Source organism: Balaenoptera ricei, chromosome 20 (assembly GCF_028023285.1).
Source record: "Balaenoptera ricei isolate mBalRic1 chromosome 20, mBalRic1.hap2, whole genome shotgun sequence".
Taxonomy (NCBI): Eukaryota; Metazoa; Chordata; class Mammalia; order Artiodactyla; family Balaenopteridae; genus Balaenoptera; species Balaenoptera ricei.
This window is the reverse complement of record NC_082658.1, coordinates 61,544,875-61,564,341: the sequence shown is the minus strand read 5'-3', so window position 1 is coordinate 61,564,341 and position 19,467 is coordinate 61,544,875. Positions and strand designations below refer to the sequence as shown.

Below are 19,467 nucleotides of genomic sequence, written 5' to 3'. Positions count from 1 at the left end.
CTCTAATTTAAAGCATACAATTCAATGGCCTTTGGCATATTTACAACAATCATCACAATCAAACTTAGAACATTTTTCATCACCCCCAAAAGAAGCCTTTCAGCTTCCCATTACCCCCCAAGTCCTGTTGCCCTAGGCAACCACTAATCTACTTTATGTCTCTGTAGAGTCCCCTATTCTGAACATTTCACATAAATGAAATCATGCTATATAAATCCTTTGTGACTGGCATCTTTCACTTACCCTAAGTTTTTCATGGTTCATCCCTGTTGTAGCACGTATCATTATTCCATTCCTTTTTACGGCTGAATAATATTCTATTGTATGGAGAGAATTTTATTTATCCATTCATCAGCTGATGGACATTTGGGTTGTTTCCACTTGGCTATTATAAATAATGCTCTTGTGAACATTTGCGTACAGGTGTTCGTGTGGACTTAAGTTTCCATTTCTTTTGAGTACTTACCTAGGAGTGGAATTGCTGGGTCATATGGTAACTCTATGTTTAATTTTTTTGAGGAACAACCAGACTGTTTTCCAAAGTGGCTGCACCATATAATCTGCCAGCAGTGTATGAGGGTTCCAACTTCCCCATATCCTCACCAACACTTACTATTATCTGTCTTTTTTAAAAATTTATTTTATTCAAGTATAGTTGATTTACAATGTAGTGTATTATCTGTCTTTTTAATTATAGCTATCCTAGTGGGTGTCAAGTGTATCTCATTGTGGTTTTTGATTTGCATCTTCCTGGTGACTGATAATCTGAGAACTTTTTATAAACTTGATTTGCAATTAGAGTTGTCTGCCCAACTGTCATTGTCACCTGATGTGGTGATGCCTCTGAAGGACTCAAGGGTCTCCACTTACTCTTTAATTTTTCCCCGACAGCACAGTAATGCCCTCTGCATTATGATCATAATTCAAAGCCTTCCTGAGCACCAACTGGGGGCTGGACGCTGTGCTGGGTGATGAGATACAGCAAAAAAAAGCAACATCTCACCTCTTGGAGAGCTTGGTGGGTAAAGGTGTGGCTCTGGATTTGAATCTTTGCTTTGTCACCTCGCAGCCACGTGGCCTTGGACAGGGTATCTACTCTTGCCCAGCCTCAGTTTCTTCATCTGTGAAATAAGGTTGCTCTGAGAGTTGCACGTAAAGCACTTAGCACAGCGTCTGGCACATAGTGACTGCTCACAAGGCATCTGTTATTGTTAAAGATGAAGCCGGGACTTCCCTGGTGGCGCAGTGGTTAAGAACCCGCCTGCCAATGCAGGGGACATGGGTTCGAGCCCTGGTCTGGGAAGATCCCAAATGCTGTGAAGCAGCTAAGCCTGTGCGCCACAACTACTGAGCCTGCGCTCTAGAGCCCACGAGCCACAGCTACTGAAGCCAGTGAGCCACAACTACTGAAGCCCGTGGGCCTAGAAGCCCATGCTCCGCAACAAGAGAAGCCACCACAATGAGAAGCCCACATGCAGCAACGAAGACCCAACGCAGCCAAAAATAAATAAATAATTTATAAAAAAAAAAAGATGAAGCCAGATGATTAAATAAATGTTAACAATACTGGACAATGAATTATGATCAGAGAAATGCAAAGTGTCATGGAACACATAGTGGGGACCCCCAACCCAGTCCAGGGTCTAGGAAAGGCTACCCAGAGGACGTGATGTTTAAACAGAGAGGTCGGAATTGGCTGGAGCAAGGCAGCGTGTGTGTGTGTGTGTTCCTGGCAGTTGCAACAGCTTGTGCAAAGTCTTGGAGGCTTGGAGGCAACAGAAGAGAGCATGGCATCGGGAGAGACTGAAATGTGTTCAGAATGTCTAGAGCAGAACTGTGCAATAGAATTCTCTGCGATGATGGAACAGTTCTATCTCTGTGCTACCCAATGTGGCGGCCACTAACCACATGTGACTATGAGCATTTGAAATGTGGCTAATGTCACTGTAGAACTGAATGTTTGATTTATTGTAACTGACTTAAATTTAAATAGCCACTGAGGCTGGTGACCTTACATTGGACAGCACAGGTGTTTACACTAGAGTGTAGTGTGTACTTTCAATCAGAGATGAAGGTGGAATGTGGAGAAGGGCCTCCAGACTGCACCGGCTTGGTATGGACCGTGCCTTTTATTCCAAGTGTCGAGGGAAGCCACCAGTTGGGGGGAGGGGAGTTAGGTGATCTGGTTTTCATTTTTGAAAGATCACTCTCGTTGCTGTAAGGAGAATCGATTATGGGGGTGCTGGGGACAGGAGTGAAGCAGGGAGACCAGCTTGAAGACAGCTGTGGTCTCCCCGGCAGGGATGATAGTTGCTTGCATCAGGCAGAGATAGAGACAAATTGGTAGGTTTGGGGGTGTGGGGTTCCTGACGGCTTGGATTTTAGGAGTGAGGGAGAGGGAGGTGACCTAGGGCTGGATACTTACTTGGATGATGGCTGCGTCCCCAAGCCCCAGCGCTGAGTCTGGACCAGGGCTGGTCTGGAAGGGAGGTCTAATTTCGAAGCACAGGCCGGCCTCCTGTCCGCCCCTGCTGGCTGGTGCTGGAAGCGCCTTTAGCTCAGGGAAGGAAGGCAGCGGCCGTCAGGGCCCCTGGCTGGGGGCCTGGGGGGCTGGGGGAAGGCCCCGGAAGGTCGGGTGGGCGGGATGCATTTCCAGGGGGAGGTGCTGGGCTGAGTCTCTCCTCTCCGGGGGGCGTCCACATCAGCTCTCCCTGCCCTGCGACGGGTAAACCAGTTCCCAGGCTGAGCCACATGGCCGCTGGGGGGCAAGTGGTGGGGAAGGGGAGGGGTGGATGTCCGTGTGCAGTGGGGCGAGTCCCCTCCCCGCCCCACGCGACACGCCAGCTCCCCCCGAGGCAGGGCCCCGCACCCAAGGGTTGCCTCTGACTGCCCCCCCGCATCTGGGGGCCTCAGCGGCAGGCAGTGGGGTGGGGTCGGGTGGGAGGAGGGGCGTGTCTCCCCAGAGAGGGTGTGGCCCATGGTCCGGAGGGTCAGTCTCCCGGCCAGCGGGTCCCGCCGAGGGAGAGCTGACCCCGCTGCGGCCAGGCGGGCGGCCGGGCGGGTGGGCTGAGCGTGCGGAACGCCGACGGACCCAGCCGGCTCGCGGGGCTCCCAGCCAGCCCGCGCCCCTCCGGGCCGCACTTCCTCGGTAGCCCCGCCGCCCGCCCGGACGCGCCGCGCGCAGCCTCCGCCGAGCCGGTGAGTCAGGGATGATGCGGGCTTCCCAGGGGCCCGGGCCCCGAATCCTGACGGTGAAGGGTGGCGGCCGGGAAGCCCGGGTGGGCGCCTTGCTCCCCCAGCCCTGAGCCAGGGTCTTTGAGGGGCTCCGGCTCTCTTCTCCACCTGGCCTACCAGATCCTTCCTCCCCGGCCGGGAGGATGGGGGGTCCGGGGGTCCAGCGGCTGGGCAGACAGCTGTTGCTGCGGAGACTTGGGAGCAGTGGGCTGGGAGGCAGAATGGTGAGGGGCTGGGGACATCAGCCAGGCTAAATGGCGTGTGGCCGGGAAGGACGCCCCAGGGTGGGCAGAAAGACGCAGGGTCGAAACTGCATGATGAGGCAGTCGACAGGCCCCGGCCTCTCCTGCTGCTGTGGGAAGATGCCCCCCGCCGTCCTTCCGCCCCGGGGCTGAAGCCGCGCAGAAGATGGTCCAGGCCCTGACCTTCCCACCCTCCGCTTCCCGTCCCCAAGCTCTGCTCTGCTCCCTGCCCCCTTCTCCTCCCCGCCAGCCCCGCTGTCTCCCCACCTCCCCAACTCGGACTCTTTTTCCTTCTTTCTGCCCACCCACTGGGGGGGCCCCCCGGGGCTTCCCCCTCCCCGCCCTGGGGCCCCGCCCTGGCGAGCGCTGGCGGCTGTGGTTTCTGCTCTCCCGGGAGGTCGAGGTGGTGCCCTGAGCTGAGCTCCCCCGCCTGGCCTCGGGCCTGTCGGGGAGCTGCTGGGTGAGGGGAGCTTGGGCACCAGCGAGGCGTCTCCCTCCTGCTGTGAAGCCCCTAGAGACCCTAAGGCACAGAGAGGTGGCACTCCTCAGAGACTGAAAGTACAGACGGGCCCCGAAAGGTTTTGAGACCTGAAGAAGAACGTCCCGGTAGGCCGAGGTGGTTTCAGACCAGGCTGTGCCAGCAGCCTGGGACCTTGGGCAAGTCACTTCCCCTTTCTGAGCCCTAGTCCTCCTGGCAGCAAAATGAGGGGTTTGATAGGCCAGGGGTTTTCCAGCGGTTTCCCCAGGGCACCCCACACCCACTGTGTGGGAGGTTGAGTGACCTGCCCCACCCAAAACTGCATTTTTTTTTAATGTAAGTATTGGCCACTGGGCAAGACGTTGTGTAGAGAAAGGGGTGTGCTGTTAACACAGATGTTTTCGGACCAGGGGCTGTGGCTGGCCTCTCAGAGATCAGGAAGTCCCAGAGGGACAGTCAGGGACAGTTGTGGGCCCTGTTCCTCCAACAGATCCTGTCCTCCCTCCTCTTGCTCCCCTCCCCGCTCCTGTTGGGCTGGGCTCGCGCGCTGGCGGCTGGTCTGCTTGTACCCAGCTTCTAACCCTCTCTGGGCCGGGCTTCAGCCAGCCCTCCTACCCCCACGCCTACTGGGAGGAGCGCATGCCTGTGACACCTCCGTCCCCACAGAGGTTCCAGCCAGAAGGAGCAGCCGCGCCTTAGGATGGCCTCGCCCTCCCGCCCTCCCGCTTTCAGGCTCGAGACGTCAGATGGAGGCCAAGAAAGTGGTGCCCAGGTGGACAGAGGAAAACTGGGCGGTGGTGCCGGGCCGCCCCCCATGGAGTCACCATTCCAGGGCGAGGACCGGAACTTCTCGCCTCAGATCAAAGTGAACCTCAGCTTCCGAAAGGGGGCAGGTGCCAGGTGAGGCAGCAAGCGGGGCCGGGGGAGCCCGGGGGGCTCACCGCCAGCAGAGTCAGACTGGGTGGCCTAGCCCCGCCCCAGTGCCCCTGTGCCACAGCCTTGGGGGTCCTGGGTCTGGCTCTGATGGCTCCTGAACCCTGCTCTGCTCTCTGGGGTTGCTCCTTCCAGAACCTTCCCTGTTCTTGGCCTTCTGTCTCCTGAGGTTGTGTTCTTCTTGTAGGGACATACTCTTTCACCTCCTGGCATGCCCCCTGTTGGTGCCGTCCCCTTCCCAGCCACAGGCCCTGCGGGGGGTGCTAGCAAGATCCACGCTCCAGGCCAAGAGAATCAAGGACACGTGGAAATGTCCCGGGTGTTCCCGGGCTCTGCTCCAAGGCTGGACCTGTTGCCCTGGGGTCGTGGACTCTGGGGCTTGAGGACGGTGGCCTCCTGCTCGGAGCCACCTTCACTGTGACCTTCCCGTGATGTCTTCTAATTCAGACTGTGGGAGCCACTCTCGGAGGAGCGCCACCTCCAGTCCTGTGGGTGTGGGGGAAGGGTGCACCTGGATCCCCGCAGTGTGAGGTCTGACATACGAGGCTGGAGAACCTGCCTGGGCCAGGCAGCACTCTGCCAGGGAAGCCCCTCCCTCCCTGCTCATGCCCTGGACTCTGCCCCCAGCCTCGGCCTCCCAGCCCAGAGCCGCCTGTCCTGTTTGTGCTGCGGGACCGAGGTCAGGTTCAGACCAGGGCAGGAGAGGGTGCTTGCAAGGCTCCTGGGAGCGGGGTCACCTGCCCGAGACAGAACCGGCCCCTCGATGCCCTTTGGTGCTTCGATCTGTGCTCCCGCGGGGCCTCCCTATCCCAGGACCGTGATGCCGCCCTGTGACAGGAAGTGCTTTGTCCAAATAGCCACTTCGCCCGGCCGGACTGCCCACGGGACTCCCCAGTCAGCCGCAGTGACCTCTTGGTCACGTCCTGGCCGCATGGTCTGCTGGACGGATGATGCTGCGTCTGGCCAGGCAGCTTCCTGCCCTGTCAGTCACGTGATCATGGCTTAAACCATGACTGATCCAGTAATCCCCCCACTCATCAGAGCCCCCACCCCTTTCTTGGTTGATCCATTCCATGGCAGGCCTGAGGGTCCCCAAAGCATCAAACAGTCCCCCCTTTCTTGTCCCTTCATATCTGCTGGTCGTGGTACCGGGAGCCCCAGTGACAGCCCAGGCGGGGATGCCCACACACGCTGGATTCAGAAGGGCTACCGGCCCCTCCTGGGGCCTTTCGCAGAGATGTGGCTTCTCAAGAAAATTCTGTGAGCGTCTGGTGTCCGCTCTGGACCCCACGCCTCTGAGAAACCTCCGTCTGTCCAGCCTGGCGTCTCTCTGGGGTGGGCAGTCGGGGTCCAGAGTTGGTTGAACAGCAAGCACCCCACAGCCCGTGAGCTCTGCACCATGCGGCTTTGGGAAAGTTACTCTACCTCCTTGTTTGTCTGATGGAAAAAATAGAGATTACTCACGCAGGGCAGAAGTGAGGGCCAAAGGGGCAGGTACTCCGTCGTTCGGCCATAGATGGTTTCGGAGAGGACGTGGGGCTTTTCTTGATTTTCTTGGTGGAGGCCAGCGGCACGTACGGCCCCCAACAGTCCGTGGTCACCTCCGGTGGCCCCGCCCCGCCCCGCCCCAGAGCCCAGCTCAAGAGCCACGAGGAGCTCCTGTGCTGAAATGGACAGTGAACCTGTTGCGAGCCGCGGGGCACCTGGCGAATGACAGGGGGTGCCTGCAGCCAGCAGGCGTGGCCGGTGCCCCAGCCGGGCCCCTCCTCCGGGGGTCTGAGCGCTTGCGGTCTCCTTGGCCTGCCTGGGTGCGTAGAGGCTCTCAAAAGGCTCCCGTGGGGCTCCTGGGCCCCAGAAAAGGCTCCCTGGGAAGCGGGACTCTCTGGGGACCCAGGGCTCTCCTGCAGCGTCAGTCACAAACCACATCCCCACAGCCAGCCAGACCCAAACCGCTTCGACCGTGACCGGCTCTTCAGCGCGGTGGCCCGGGGGGTCCCCGAGGACCTGGTGGGGCTACCAGAGTACCTGCGCCGGACCAGCAAGTACCTCACGGACTCGGAGTACACAGGTAGGCCTGCTGCTTGGGCCGGAGCCGCCGTGTGCTGTGCCGAGACCAGGCCGCCGGCTCGTGGTGACCAGTCAGCAGCTGGGGGGCGAGGAGGGGCGGTGTTCTAGCAGCCCTCCTGCCAGAACGACTGCAGGGGCCCTGCTGACTCCCCCTTCCACTCGCCGCACCGGCTCCCAGCCTGCCTCTGCCGCCTCAGCCGTTTCACTGGCCGAATGGGTGGATATTCACGGCCTTCCTCAGTGCAGCTTCTCCCTGTCTCTCTCTCTTTTTCAGTCACAGCATCGCTGAGATCTAATACACGTACCTTACACTTTATCCATCTCAGAGCATTCTTTGCCCCAGATCTAAATATCTGTATTGTTTGGGGATATCTGATTAGGAAAAGAACATGTGTGCCTTCTAGAAGGTTCAAATAGTAACGAAATGTATAAAGCTGAGGGTAAAAACAGCCTGTCATCCTGGACCCCTGATAATGATTTGGGGTACATCTTTTCAAACTGTTTAAATACATTAGGCATACATTTACATAAATGGGGTCATGCCATTGATGTAAATACATAATGGTGTGCTTGTAATGGGCTCTCCCCCAACTTAGTCCATTTCAGTACACAGGCCTCTAACTCAGTCACTGTAACAACCTGCAGAGTTTCCCATCCTGTACATTTACCACAATTTACTTGACTAACCCCTTATTGGTGGCCGTTTAGGTTGCGTGTAGTTTTTGGCCTCAACACGCTGTGTGCTAGGCCCTCTGTGGGCTGAGAATTTTGTATATAATTCCATGTGATCCTTACAATAAGCCTGGAATGGTCCCATTTTACAGTGAGGAAAACTGAGGTTAAGAGAGGCCAAGGGGCTTCCCTGGTGGCGCAGTGGTTAAGAATCTGCCTGCCAATGCATGGGACACGGGTTCAATCCCTGGTTCAGTGGGCCACAACTACTGAGCCTGTGCTCTAGAGCCCATGAGCCACAACTACTGAGCCCGCATGCCACAACTACTGAAACCCGCGCGCCTAGAGCCCATGCTCCGCAACAAGAGAAGCCACCGCAATAAGAAGCCCACACACCACAACGAAGAGTAGCCCCCACTCACCACAACTAGAGAAAACCCGCGCGCAGCAACGAAGACCCAACACAGCCATAAATAAATACATTAAAAAAAAAAGAAATACTACTCCAAATGTTCTCGTGTAGACAGTGTTGCACACATGACGAACTATGTCTTAGAAACTTAATTTCTAGGGCAGAAACTGTAGTCATACCTATTGGTATTCTAACACCTGTTGGCTGGAGGCTTAACTCCCTGCAGCATGGCTGGGCTCCAGCCGGCCGGGGTGCTTTGGGGCATGGGCTCACTGTACAGGCGGGTGGGTGGCCTGAGCACCGCGGTGGCCCCCCCTCCTCCCACAGAGGGCTCCACGGGGAAGACATGCCTGATGAAGGCCGTGCTGAACCTTCGGAACGGGACCAACGCCTGCATTGAGCCGCTGCTGCAGATTGACCGGGACTCCGGCAATCCTCGGCCTCTGGTCAACGCCCAGTGCACAGATGAGTACTACCAAGGCCACAGCGCCCTGCACATCGCCATCGAGAAGAGGAGCCTGCCGTGTGTGAAGCTCCTGGTGGAGAATGGGGCTGATGTGCATGCCCAGGCCTGTGGCCAGTTCTTCCAGAAGAAGAGACAAGAGACCTGCTTCTACTTCGGTGAGGAGCCTTCTTGGATAAACTGAGCTGCAGAGGGGGTAAGGCCTTGCCCAAGGTCACAGGGTTAATGTGACCCTTAAACCCAGATCAGTCTGACCCTGAGGCTCATGCTTCTAATAGCTAGGCCGCCTGCAAAAGCAGTTTGTCTTAAGAGGTGTTTTATCCTTGTCTGGCCAAGGAAGCTCGCCACACATGAGCTCAGACCAGGGCAGGGGAACGGGGGCGTAGAACTGGTGTGTGATGAGACTTGACCAGACAGGGCCTGGAGAAAGGGGTGTCTGGGCCCCGGCAAAGAAAAGAGAAAGAGGCAGGGGGGCGGGAACCCTGGTTGGCAGGCTCCCGTTCTGCTCCCTTAGATGGTAAAGAGCTTTGGGCCCCTCTCCCTTGGGTCAGAGCTGGACAGAGCCACCTTGACTGGGGCTTCTAGGAGGATGCGGGGCCCGGGGCCTTCTCCGCTCACTGCACTGGCCTGGGTGGGCCCGGGACCCCAAGGCAGTGCGTATTCTCTCCTGTGGGCGCCTGACCCGCCTCAATGAGGTCCAGGGAGCGTGAGAAGCAGGCGGGTGGACGCTGGGAGGCCCGAGGCCCAAGCTGTCCCCTCGGCCCCCAGGCGAGATGCCCCTCTCTCTGGCTGCGTGCACCAAGCAGTGGGATGTGGTGACCTATCTCCTGGAGAACCCGCACCAGCCCGCCAGCCTGCAGGCCACCGACTCGCTGGGCAACACGGCCCTGCACGCCTTGGTGATGATCGCAGACAACTCGGCCGAGAACACGGAGCTGGTGACCCACATGTACGATAGGCTGCTCCAGGCGGGGGCCCGCCTCTGCCCCACGGTGCAGCTCGAGGACATCCCCAACCTGCAAGGCCTCACGCCCCTGAAGCTGGCCGCCAAGGAGGGCAAAATTGAGGTGAGTGGCCAGCCCCCCTTTCCAGGAAGCAGCAGGACTCAACCCGGGATTTCTGCAGAAAGAGCCTGAGGTGGTGTCTAGCTCAGAACAGTTTCAGCATGCACCTCTCCTGTGTGTGTGTTTATTGATAAATTACATGTGAGTTACAGAATGAATATATTACATTTTAAAACAGGGATTTTATTTTATTTATTTATCTTTGGCTGCGCAGCTTACAGGATCTTAGCTCCCTGATCAGGGATTCAACCCAGGCCACGGCAGTGAAAGCGCCAAGTCCTAAACACTGGACCACCAGGGAACTCCCAGGGATTGTTTTTTTAAGTCACTTGGGTTTCTTGATTAGGAGACAGTCTTCTCATGTTCTTTGCTCTCAGGTTTTCTTCGTATTGATGGCTAAGTGTTCTTGATAACGAACGTATCATCATTTTGTTTACTATAACAGTTGCAAATTTTTCTCCCAGTTCAACGTTAAAAAAATTTTTATGGCATTTTTTGCTACACAGAATTTTTACATTTGTATGTATCCAAGTGTTATTATCTTTTCCTTGGTTTTGCTATTGCTTAATTCCTTCTACAAGGTTTTAAAACTGTGTGTGTTTGTGTGCATGTGTATATGTGCACGTGAATGTGTATATTCCATATCCATATTTGCTTCCAGACTTTTCTTTTGCAGCTTGATTTTTAATGCCTAAAACTTTATCTGAAAGTTATAGGTTACTCTTATAAAGAGTAAGCACGAGGGACTTCCCTAGTGGTCCAATGGTTAGGACTCTTTGCTTTCATTGCCGAGGGCCCGGGTTCAATCCCTGGTTGGGGAACTAAGAGCCGCTCGGCAAAAACAACAAAAAAGCATGATCCGGCTTTACTTTTTTCCCAAACGACTTTCCTGTTGTCTGATCCTTATTATTAGGGGAGCTTACAATCCACACAGCTGACACAGGGCCCAATGCTTAGAACACAGGTATTTTTAAAGGTTAAGATAAAAATAAACGTAAGCGGAAGTTTTATGTTTTTTTCCTGCCCTCCAAGGTCCCGGGGGTGTGGGTACCTCTCTTTGCCGTCTAGAGGCACGACTGTGTGGCCTGTGGAAGCCGCTCCCCGATCTGGGAAGCCTCCCCAGCATTCCGCATTTGTAAAACCAAATTGCTTCTGGACCTGTCCGGGTTAGGGGTGGCTTCTAGTCTGTTGAAAGCTCGAGACTCTGGCCACAAACGTGCACACACGTGTGTAGCTGGTAGCCTCTGATCTCATGGGGCCTTAAGGACCCTTGGATTGGGGGTCCCTCGGCCATATGAGTGTCCAGGAGAGAGGCATTGGGGCAGGAGTGCGGAAGGAAGAGGCAGGCTGGCATGGGCGGGTGGGTGGGAGTGTCTGCATGGTTGGCTGAGTGTGCGTGGACCTGTGTAAGAGTTCATACGCGCAAGGACCCGCGGGTGCAGGGCGTGTTCGCGTGTCTGGGCGGTGGGCAGCTCTGTGCAGGCCAAGCTCACGTGCCTGCCCTGCAGATTTTCAGACACATCCTGCAGCGGGAGTTCCTGGAGCCGAGCCAGTCCCTCTCCCGCAAGTTCACGGAGTGGTCCTACGGGCCCGTGCGGGTGTCGCTGTATGACCTGGCCTCTGTGGACAGCTGCGAGGAGAACTCCGTGCTGGAGATCATCGCCTTCCATTGCCAAAGCCCGGTGAGCCTGCTTCACCCCGGGGCGGCGGTGTGCGCAGAGGGCCTGCCAGAGCTCCCTGCAAGGTCCACCGCTGGGGGCTGCCTGCAGGACCGCTCCCGCCCTTTAACCGAGCAGTCGGGGTGTGGCTGCACGTGCGAACCCGGCCGCCGGTCCCACCCGACACGGGGGTCACACCGGGGGCCTCTCTGTTGACCAGCACCTGCTCTGGACTGGTCACTCCACAGCCATGAGGGTGGGGTGGCGGCCGGCGGGGAGGGGTCGTTCGGGGCTCCGCGCCCTCTCCGCTCTCCCCTGGTGCCTCCGCATGTACTCGCTGAATGCGCCTCTGGCTCTCGCCTTCCCGTCCCAGCACCGGCACCGAATGGTGGTTTTGGAGCCGCTGAACAAACTGCTGCAGGCGAAGTGGAATCTGCTCTTCCCCAGGTTCCTGTTCAACTTCCTGTGTTACTTGACCTACGTGTCCATCTTCACCGCTGTCACCTACCACCAGCCTCCCCTGGACAAGGCAAGGCAGGGAGGGGCACATCCTGGGGAGGCCTCCTGGAAACAACCCTGGCAGAAGATGGGGCAGGGATTACAACCCCGTCCTGCAAATGCTGACGGGAGGCCTTACCGCTTGGTGGTCCGCCCACGGCGCTTACACAGCTGGTCATGATATGGAAGTAACAACATAGTAGTAACAACAACAGTAATAGTACTTACTGAGTGTACAGCACACGTGAGAAAGTATTCAAGTGATTGACGACGTGTGTTAATGTATTTAATTAATTTCACAGCAACCCTCTGAGATGATGAACTCTTATCATCGCCAGTTTACAGTTGAGGGAAGGAAGGCACAGAGAGTTTAAGGGACTTACCCAGGGTCACACGGGCTGTGAGTGGTGGAGTTGGGATCTGAACCCAGGCAGTCTGGCTCCAGAGCCCGTGTTCGCTCTGCTGCTCTGGGGGCCTCCCCACAGCTCTCCCGAGGAATGGGCCCCCAGCCTCGCTGTCAGAGGGCAGCTGCCGGGAGGGGACCCCAGGCCCGACCCGAGTGTGTCTTCGTGCAGGACTTCCTCCCGCTGGAGGTGACCGCTGGGAACTCCGTGCTGCTGCTGGGCCACATCCTGATTCTGGTCGTGGGGGCCAACATCCTCATGGGCCAGGTGAGGGCTCCTCCCATCCCCCACCCCAAACCTGGAATTCTGCTACAAGAAGCCTGGGAGTGAGTTCACGACAGTCCCTCCATTTACGGGAAACTGAATCCCACACCTGGTCCCATCCTGGCCAGCCTCAGGGCAGCTGAGGGCCGAGGGTTCCGGCCTTGCCTTTGGGGCTGGGTACCCTCCCTGCTGTGCTTTCTGGGGTGCCCGCGGGGCAGCAGGTATCTCCTATGATTCCTTGGCAGTGCCGGCTCTGCTCCCCTGGGAATGGAGCTGGACGCCCCCGACCCCAGGTCCCTGGCTCATTCCTCACCTGGGGAGCACAGAAGGGTGGCGGCAGGGGGAACTCAGCCCAGTGCCTCCAGCACGGCCTCTTCAGGGGAAGATGCTGCCAGCTTGCAGGAGACAGGCTGGCCGTGGCACTGAGACTCGTTGAGTGAGTCTTTGAGAGTGGGCAGGACTTAGGCACCAAGGCCAGGTTGGCTGGAGCACCCGGTGGTCCCCGTGAGGCCAGGGAGGGGAAGGGAAAGGAGCCTCTTTCACCATATGGAGTGCGAGCTCTCCACCTGGATCCACAGGGAGACAGGAGGCCCCTGCCATGGTCTGGGTGTCTGCACTTTTTGGAAACAGGGTCCAAACTTTCTCAGCTATCAGCAGGACTCACGAGCACCCCCAAAGTTCAAAGCTGCCGCCCGAGCCCCTGAGGTGGTCCTGGCGAGACTTTTACAAGCAGGGCGGCCGGCGGCCCTGAGGGCAACGGGGCTGCTTGTGGCCTGGAGAGCAGGTGTCACGGCCTGTCCTCCTCCTTCCCCCGCAGCTGTGGTACTTCTGGAGGCGCCGTCTGTTCATCTGGATCTCGTTCATGGACAGCTACTTTGAAATCCTCTTGTACGTGTGGCCTCACTCCTCCTCCCCTGTCTTCTGCCTGGGAGGGGGCACCAGGCTGGCTTTGGGGGTGAGGACCCTGGGCCAGGGAGCTCCAGGAGGCTGGGAGCAGCTCGCAGGCCAGACTCCGGAGTCGGGCTGCTGTCCGGTCCGGGTCCCGAGCATGATAGTCACATCGACCGAGCCCCCGCTCTGCACCAGTGGAGCCTGAAGTCTTCACATGCGTGTCTCCCTGAATCCCCGCCGACACTCTCCGAGCCGGGCGTTATTACTGTTACCCCCGTTGTACGGGGAAGGGAACTGAGGCCCACGGGGGTTGAAGGCCTTGCCCGAGGTGGAGGTCAGGATGCTTGGATCCAGTCCCAGAGGCGAAACTTCTCATCTCTGAGGGCGTGGGGGGCGAGGCAGCGGGGGCCAGCGGTGGCCACAGGAGGCCTGCGAGCTGAGCCCGCCCTGCCTCCACGCAGCCTGGTCCAGGCGCTGCTCGCCGTGCTGTCCCAGGTGCTGTGCTTCCTGGCCATCGAGTGGTACCTGCCCCTGCACGTGTGCTCGCTGGCGCTGGGCTGGGTGAACTTGCTGTACTACATGCGCGGCTTGCAGCACACGGGCATCTACAGTGTCATGATCCAGAAGGTGAGAGGCAGGGGCGGCCCCGTGCAGCCAGACCGGGCAGGGCTGGACACCGCACCCCGGGGGGGCTCCCTGTGGGCCCAGCAGGCAGGTGCCTCCCCCAAGCTGAACCACCCACCGGCTCGTGCCTTCTAGGTCATCCTGCGGGACCTGCTCCGCTTCCTCCTGGTCTACTTAGTCTTCCTTTTCGGCTTCGCTGTAGGTAAAGGCCCCCCGTCCCCCACCCACTCCTTGCCCCGCCTCGAGGCTGCCCGCTGGTCTCCCCAGGCTGAGGACCCCCTGCCTCTCTCCTCAGCACTGGTGAGCCTGAGCCGGGAGGCCCAGGACCCCGGGGCCCCCGCGGGCTCCAACAGCACGGAGGCGGCGAGCGAGGGGGACGAGGAGGGCAGCACGGCCCCGTACGAGGGCATCCTGGACGCCGCCTTGGAGCTGTTCAAGTTCACCGTCGGCATGGGCGAGCTGGCCTTCCAGGACCGGCTGCGCTTCCGCGGGGCGGTGCTGCTGCTGCTTCTGGCCTACGTGCTGCTCACCTACGTCCTGCTGCTCAACATGCTCATCGCGCTCATGAACGAGACCGTCAGCAGCGTCGCCAGCGACAGCTGGAGCATCTGGAAGCTGCAGGTGCCCGGCCAGGCGCCCCGTCCCCTCCAGTGTTCTGGGCCCGGCGGGAGCGCGCACAACCCACCGAGCTGGGCCCCCGCGTGGGTGCGGCCCTCACGGGGGCCTCCCTCGTCCTCTCCTTCCTGCGCGGGGCTGCCGAGAGGCTGCAGGAAGGCCTGAGGGCGGTGCCTGGCACACAGTAGGTGTTCAGTGTGTTAGTCACCATTGTCATTAGTAGTAAGTGTTTCCTGAGAGCCTAGTGCAGGGCTAGGCACAGTTCTAGGCTCTAAAGACCCGGCAGAGAACAAGACGGAGACCCCGCCCTCATACAGCCCCCTCCTGTGTTCGTCGCTTGTTCCGTGGGGTCGGCTTGGTGGACAAGGCAGGCGGGATGCGCGATCCCGGAGCTGGCCCAGCCTGGAGGAGCTGGGGAGCAGGGGCTCGGGTAGCTGGGAGCTGATGTGACACCTGCCTGCAGTGGAAGCAAGAGCTGCTGCTTGACTGGGGAGGGTCGGGGCTGGGCCTAGGCAGTTGGTGCAGGGTGAACCTCGCCCGGGGGGCTGGACTGTGTGACCAATTCACCGTTGACCTTGGGCAAGCCCCTTACCTTCTCTGAGCCTCACCTGCAAGGTTCTGTGCCCGCCCCCCGCCCCCAGCTCGTTTGTGTGATAGCAGCAGGCACAGGTGATGTTCCGTACCTGGGGGAATTCTAGAACCTGTAACGATGCAATCGCAAGGAACTGTAGGGCGCTCGTCACATGCTGACTTCCCAGCAACCACCCAAGGCATATTGGCCTCAGTCTGTAAGCGGGGAAAGAGGCTCAGAGGGATGCAGGGCCTGACACCACATAGGTAATCAAACCTCGGGGCTGGATTCAAATCCATGCACTTAGCAGGTGCTGAGTTCTACTGTAAAGTGCTGGCCGCTCTGTCTGATGTATCCTTTGTCCCCAGAAAGCCATCTCTGTCCTGGAGATGGAGAACGGCTACTGGTGGTGCAGGAGGAAGAAGCAGCGGGCAGGTGTGAGACTGACAGTTGGCACCAGGCCGGACGGTCGCCCCGACGAGCGCTGGTGCTTCAGGTGAGTGGAGAGGCTGGGCGGGCGGCCTGGGGACCTTGCTGAAAACCAGGCGACAGCGGCTAGGAGTCAGGTCTGGTGGGAAAGGCAGGGCCTCGGAGCACCAGGGGACTGCGCCCTGGACAGGCGAGGTCAGCGATGCTGGATCTCATAGGCCCGGCCTCCACTGCCTGCTCTTCCGGTCTGGTCACCTTCCTGGCCCCCTGACTGAAACTGGAGGTCCCTCCCCAGTGGTCCCTGACCGACTCCTTCTGCCCTGAGATGGGGCACAGTTAGGAGGCCAAGAAGCCAGAGGCATCCTCGGGTTAGAGCATGCTAAGCTTCCCCTGGCTGGTCTGCCCTGCCCTCCCAACGCCCCCGTCCTGACCACGGAGGCTACAACCCTTCCATGGAGAGCAGACGCTCCCATGGGGGCGGGAACCTGGTGACAAGTGCACGGCCAGCAACACACTTTCCTGAGGTAGCAGCCAAGCAAGGGCGGCGGGTCTTAGTCACGTGGAGTAGCCGTGAAAGGGCCCCAGCACCTGGGAACACACAGATCCAGCTGATCTAGACTCCTCTCTGGATGCTGGGGGCAACCCAGGTCGCCGTGAGCAGCCAGAGGGGACAGACGCCTGTTCCCCCCTGTGGGCGCCTGGCCGGGGCGGCAGTCTGAGAGCCGGGAGGACAGGGCTCGCGGGGGCTGCTGGGTGGCCCAGCGTCCTGCGGAGAGAAGCCCCGTCCGCCTCCCGGTCCTGGCGTGCACCCCTGGGGGCCCTCTCCTGGGGCAGAGCGCGCTGCCTCCTCGGCCTCCGGGAGCCTCACAGCTGCGCTGTGGCCCGCAGGGTAGAGGAGGTGAACTGGGCTGCGTGGGAGCAGACGCTGCCCACGGTGCGCGAGGAGCCCGCGGGGCCAGGCGGCCCTGGTGAGTAGCTGTGGAGTGAGTGCGTGCGTGCGTGCGTGCGTGCGTGTGTGTGTGTAAAGGGTTTGCCCCTTGAAGCGGCGCTTCCCCCTCCTCCCGCCCCCCCCCCCCACCGTTGCCTGGGAAACCGGCTCTTGGGCACCCTCCCCTCCCTCCTCCTCCCGGCCTGGGCGGAGCGGCCAGCAGGGGGACAAGTCAGGGAGGCCCCCCAGCCCCGTGGCTCCGCCCCGACAGGCCGGCCTCGCTGCCGCCACACCGCTGAGAGGCCACTTCCTCCGCCTTTGCCTCCGTCAGGCCCGCGCCCCCTCCATTCTAGGGTGGTGCTGGCCCCCTCCACCCCGACTCCTTCGTCCCCCTCCACAGCCGGCAGGCGCCCACCTCAAGTCTTCGTCCCCCCTCCTCTCCTCTCTCGTGCCCTTTCCCACCCCTCCACTTGCCGTAGCCGCCCGAGACCCTGTCCGTGGAGTCTCCTCCGGCCGCCCAGGCTCCTGGGTCCCTGACCGCGGCCCTCACTAAGCGACAGCTTTCCTGCGCACCCGTCTTTGTGTCGCCCTTCCTCCGAGTCCTGCCGTCCCATCCCTGCAAGACTCGGAAAGTGCCCTTGTCCCTCATCTTGCCCCAAGCCACCCCGACTCCCTACCCCACCCGCCTGCCGCCGCCTCCAGCTGGACAGCCCCAACAGGAACAGCCCTGGGCTGCCCTGCCGAGGCCTTGTAGTCGGCCCGCCCCTCCCAGCCCAGGCGGGAGGCCTTGCGGGTCTCTCCCCCTGGTGCTGAGGGTCCTCGGGACCTCCGGGTGGCTGAGGTCCAGCCGCCGGGCCCTCTGCCCTGCCCCCCACCTCTCCCACGTCTGCACCAGGGGGGCTGCTCAGCCGGCACCCAGACCCCAGACCAGGCTTTAGGTCCGGGCTCGTCCTACTCCAATCCCTCTTACGTAGACGAAAGCTACACAGCCTCAACACACACCACCTCCCACTCCCTGGCAGGCCACCCCCGTGCCCCCGGGGTCAAGGCCCAAAGCCGCTGTCCAGCCCCCTCCCCGCATCTCCCTCCATGTGCCGGCCGGTCCCTCCACAGTGCTCCTCGTCCCTTCCTTTCCTGGGCTCTTGTCTCTGCAAGTGCCCTGCCATCCTCTGGGCGTCCCTGCCCCACCTTCCCCACCGCTGGCGGTGGGGTCTCCTCTCTCCTCTGAGCACCTGACGCTCCCCTCCCTCTGGCTCCTCAGCACATCACCTCGGGTGTGCTGGCTTCTAACACAAAGGCCTGTCACCTGCAGGGACTTTCAGCTCCTGGGAGGAGGGCCCTGACTGGCACCTGGCAGGGGTTCAGGAGGTGCTTGCGGAAGCAGGGAGGCAGGAGAGGGATTGCTGGGGACCCCGAGGCTGCTGTCCCCTGGCATGATGTGGTTTCATGGCTGTGGCTTCCTCCTGTTTCCCTGGTGCCTGCGTCCTGGGGACACTCCCTTCATCCCATTCACAGGCGCCCTGAAGAGCCCAGCCCTGGCCTCCCAATCCAGCCAGGACAGTGCCGTGGAGGAAGACCATGTGCCCCTCCAGCTCCTTGAGTCCCACTGACGCATCAGGGGGCCGGGAGGACAGAGCACGGAATGTTTCCAGCCCCACCTACTGGCTCTGGGACCTCAAGGGACTTTGGTGGCAAAAATAAGTAATTTCTTGTGGCTAACTCTCCTGGAAACATTAGTTGAGTAAAGGTACTTGGCCCCAGGACTTCCCTGGTGGCACAGTGGTTAAGAATCTGCCTGCCAATGCAGGGGACACGGATTTGAGCCCTGGTCTGGGAAGACCCCCACATGCCGCGGAGCAACTGAGACCGTGCGCCACAACGGTCTCTGGAGCCCACGTGCCGCAACTACTGAAAACCGCGTGCTCTAGGGCCCATGCTCTGCAACGAGAAGCCACCGCAATGAGAAGCTCTCGCACCACAACGAAGAGTAGCCCCCGCTCATTGCAACTAGAGAAAAGCCCGCGCACTGCAACAAAGACCCAACACAGCCAAAAATAAAATAAAAAAGAATTAAAAAACAAAAGGTACTGAGCCGCTGGGCTGGTCGGCGTCTGCATGTCTCTGTGAGCTCACTTCTGTGTCTGGGGCCGGGCTGCTCCCGCCCTCTCCTGGGCACAGGGACCCTCACCTACCGCCCCCCAGCTGCCCTCTTCGGGGTGCAGGCAGCTGGCCGAGGTGCTGTGCCTGCTGTCACCGCAGACGCGAGGTGGTGGACACCAGCAAGCACAGCCGCCTGTCCTTCCTCTCCCACAGCCTCCAGACACCCCTTAAAGCCACCCCAGGACGTCTCTCAAAGCCTTTGAGCTCCTGGGCTTACTTAGTTCAGGCTGTGGATTATTGCCTCCTCTCCCCTCTGGCTTCCTGCGCAGTTCCCACCCTTCCAAGCCAGAGGGACCTTCCTGAGACACAAGGGCAACAAGTTACCCGCGTCTCTGAAGGCTTGAGAGGCTCCCGGCGCCCACGGGGGCCCTAGCTGGCATCCCCAGCCCTCCGCGGTTTTGCAGACGCCTCCCTGCTCTCCTTGGCACTTGCAGTATCCTTCGCGCAGGATGGTGGACCTCGTGTGTGTGTGACTCCTAGGCTTGGCTCTCCCTAGAAGCCTCCCCTCCCTCCATTACGATGCTACGCTTATTTCTAAAACCAGCTCAAAAACCTCTCACTATCGCCTTTCCAGTTTTCACCGTTAGGGTGTGTGTTCGTTAAGACGTGCGTGCACGGGTTTTTTAAGTGGCAAGAGCCGAGCCTGTTCCCACACTGGGACGGAGGGAGGTTTCGCCGCTGGTGAGACGGGGCACAGCTGGAGGAGTCCCGAGGGAGAGGGGACGGAGGAAGGAGACTGAGGAGGGGGGTCCGAGCGCAGGGGGCTGGAGAGGCTCGTGCAGGGAGAGCAGACGGCACCGCCCCCCAGGGCCAGGAGCAGCTACGGTGTGTGCACGCTTGCTGCGCGCCCAGGCTCTAGA

At 59.7% G+C, this 19,467-nt stretch overlaps 1 protein-coding gene across 1 annotated transcript; it reads left to right on the top strand.

The window, feature by feature from the left end:
- The first annotated feature begins 3,126 nt into the window (after positions 1–3,126).
- Positions 3,127–18,525, top strand: TRPV2 (transient receptor potential cation channel subfamily V member 2). The gene is made up of 15 exons (XM_059906648.1): positions 3,127–3,198; positions 4,621–4,854; positions 6,822–6,955; positions 8,366–8,659; positions 9,270–9,568; positions 11,074–11,247; positions 11,597–11,752; positions 12,297–12,392; positions 13,207–13,277; positions 13,742–13,907; positions 14,040–14,106; positions 14,200–14,525; positions 15,459–15,586; positions 16,408–16,487; positions 17,963–18,525. The coding sequence occupies exons 2-15, from the start codon at positions 4,655–4,657 to the stop codon at positions 18,055–18,057; spliced, it is 2,286 nt and encodes a 761-aa protein (XP_059762631.1). The 5' UTR covers positions 3,127–3,198; positions 4,621–4,654; the 3' UTR covers positions 18,058–18,525.
- The last annotated feature ends 942 nt before the right edge of the window (positions 18,526–19,467 follow it).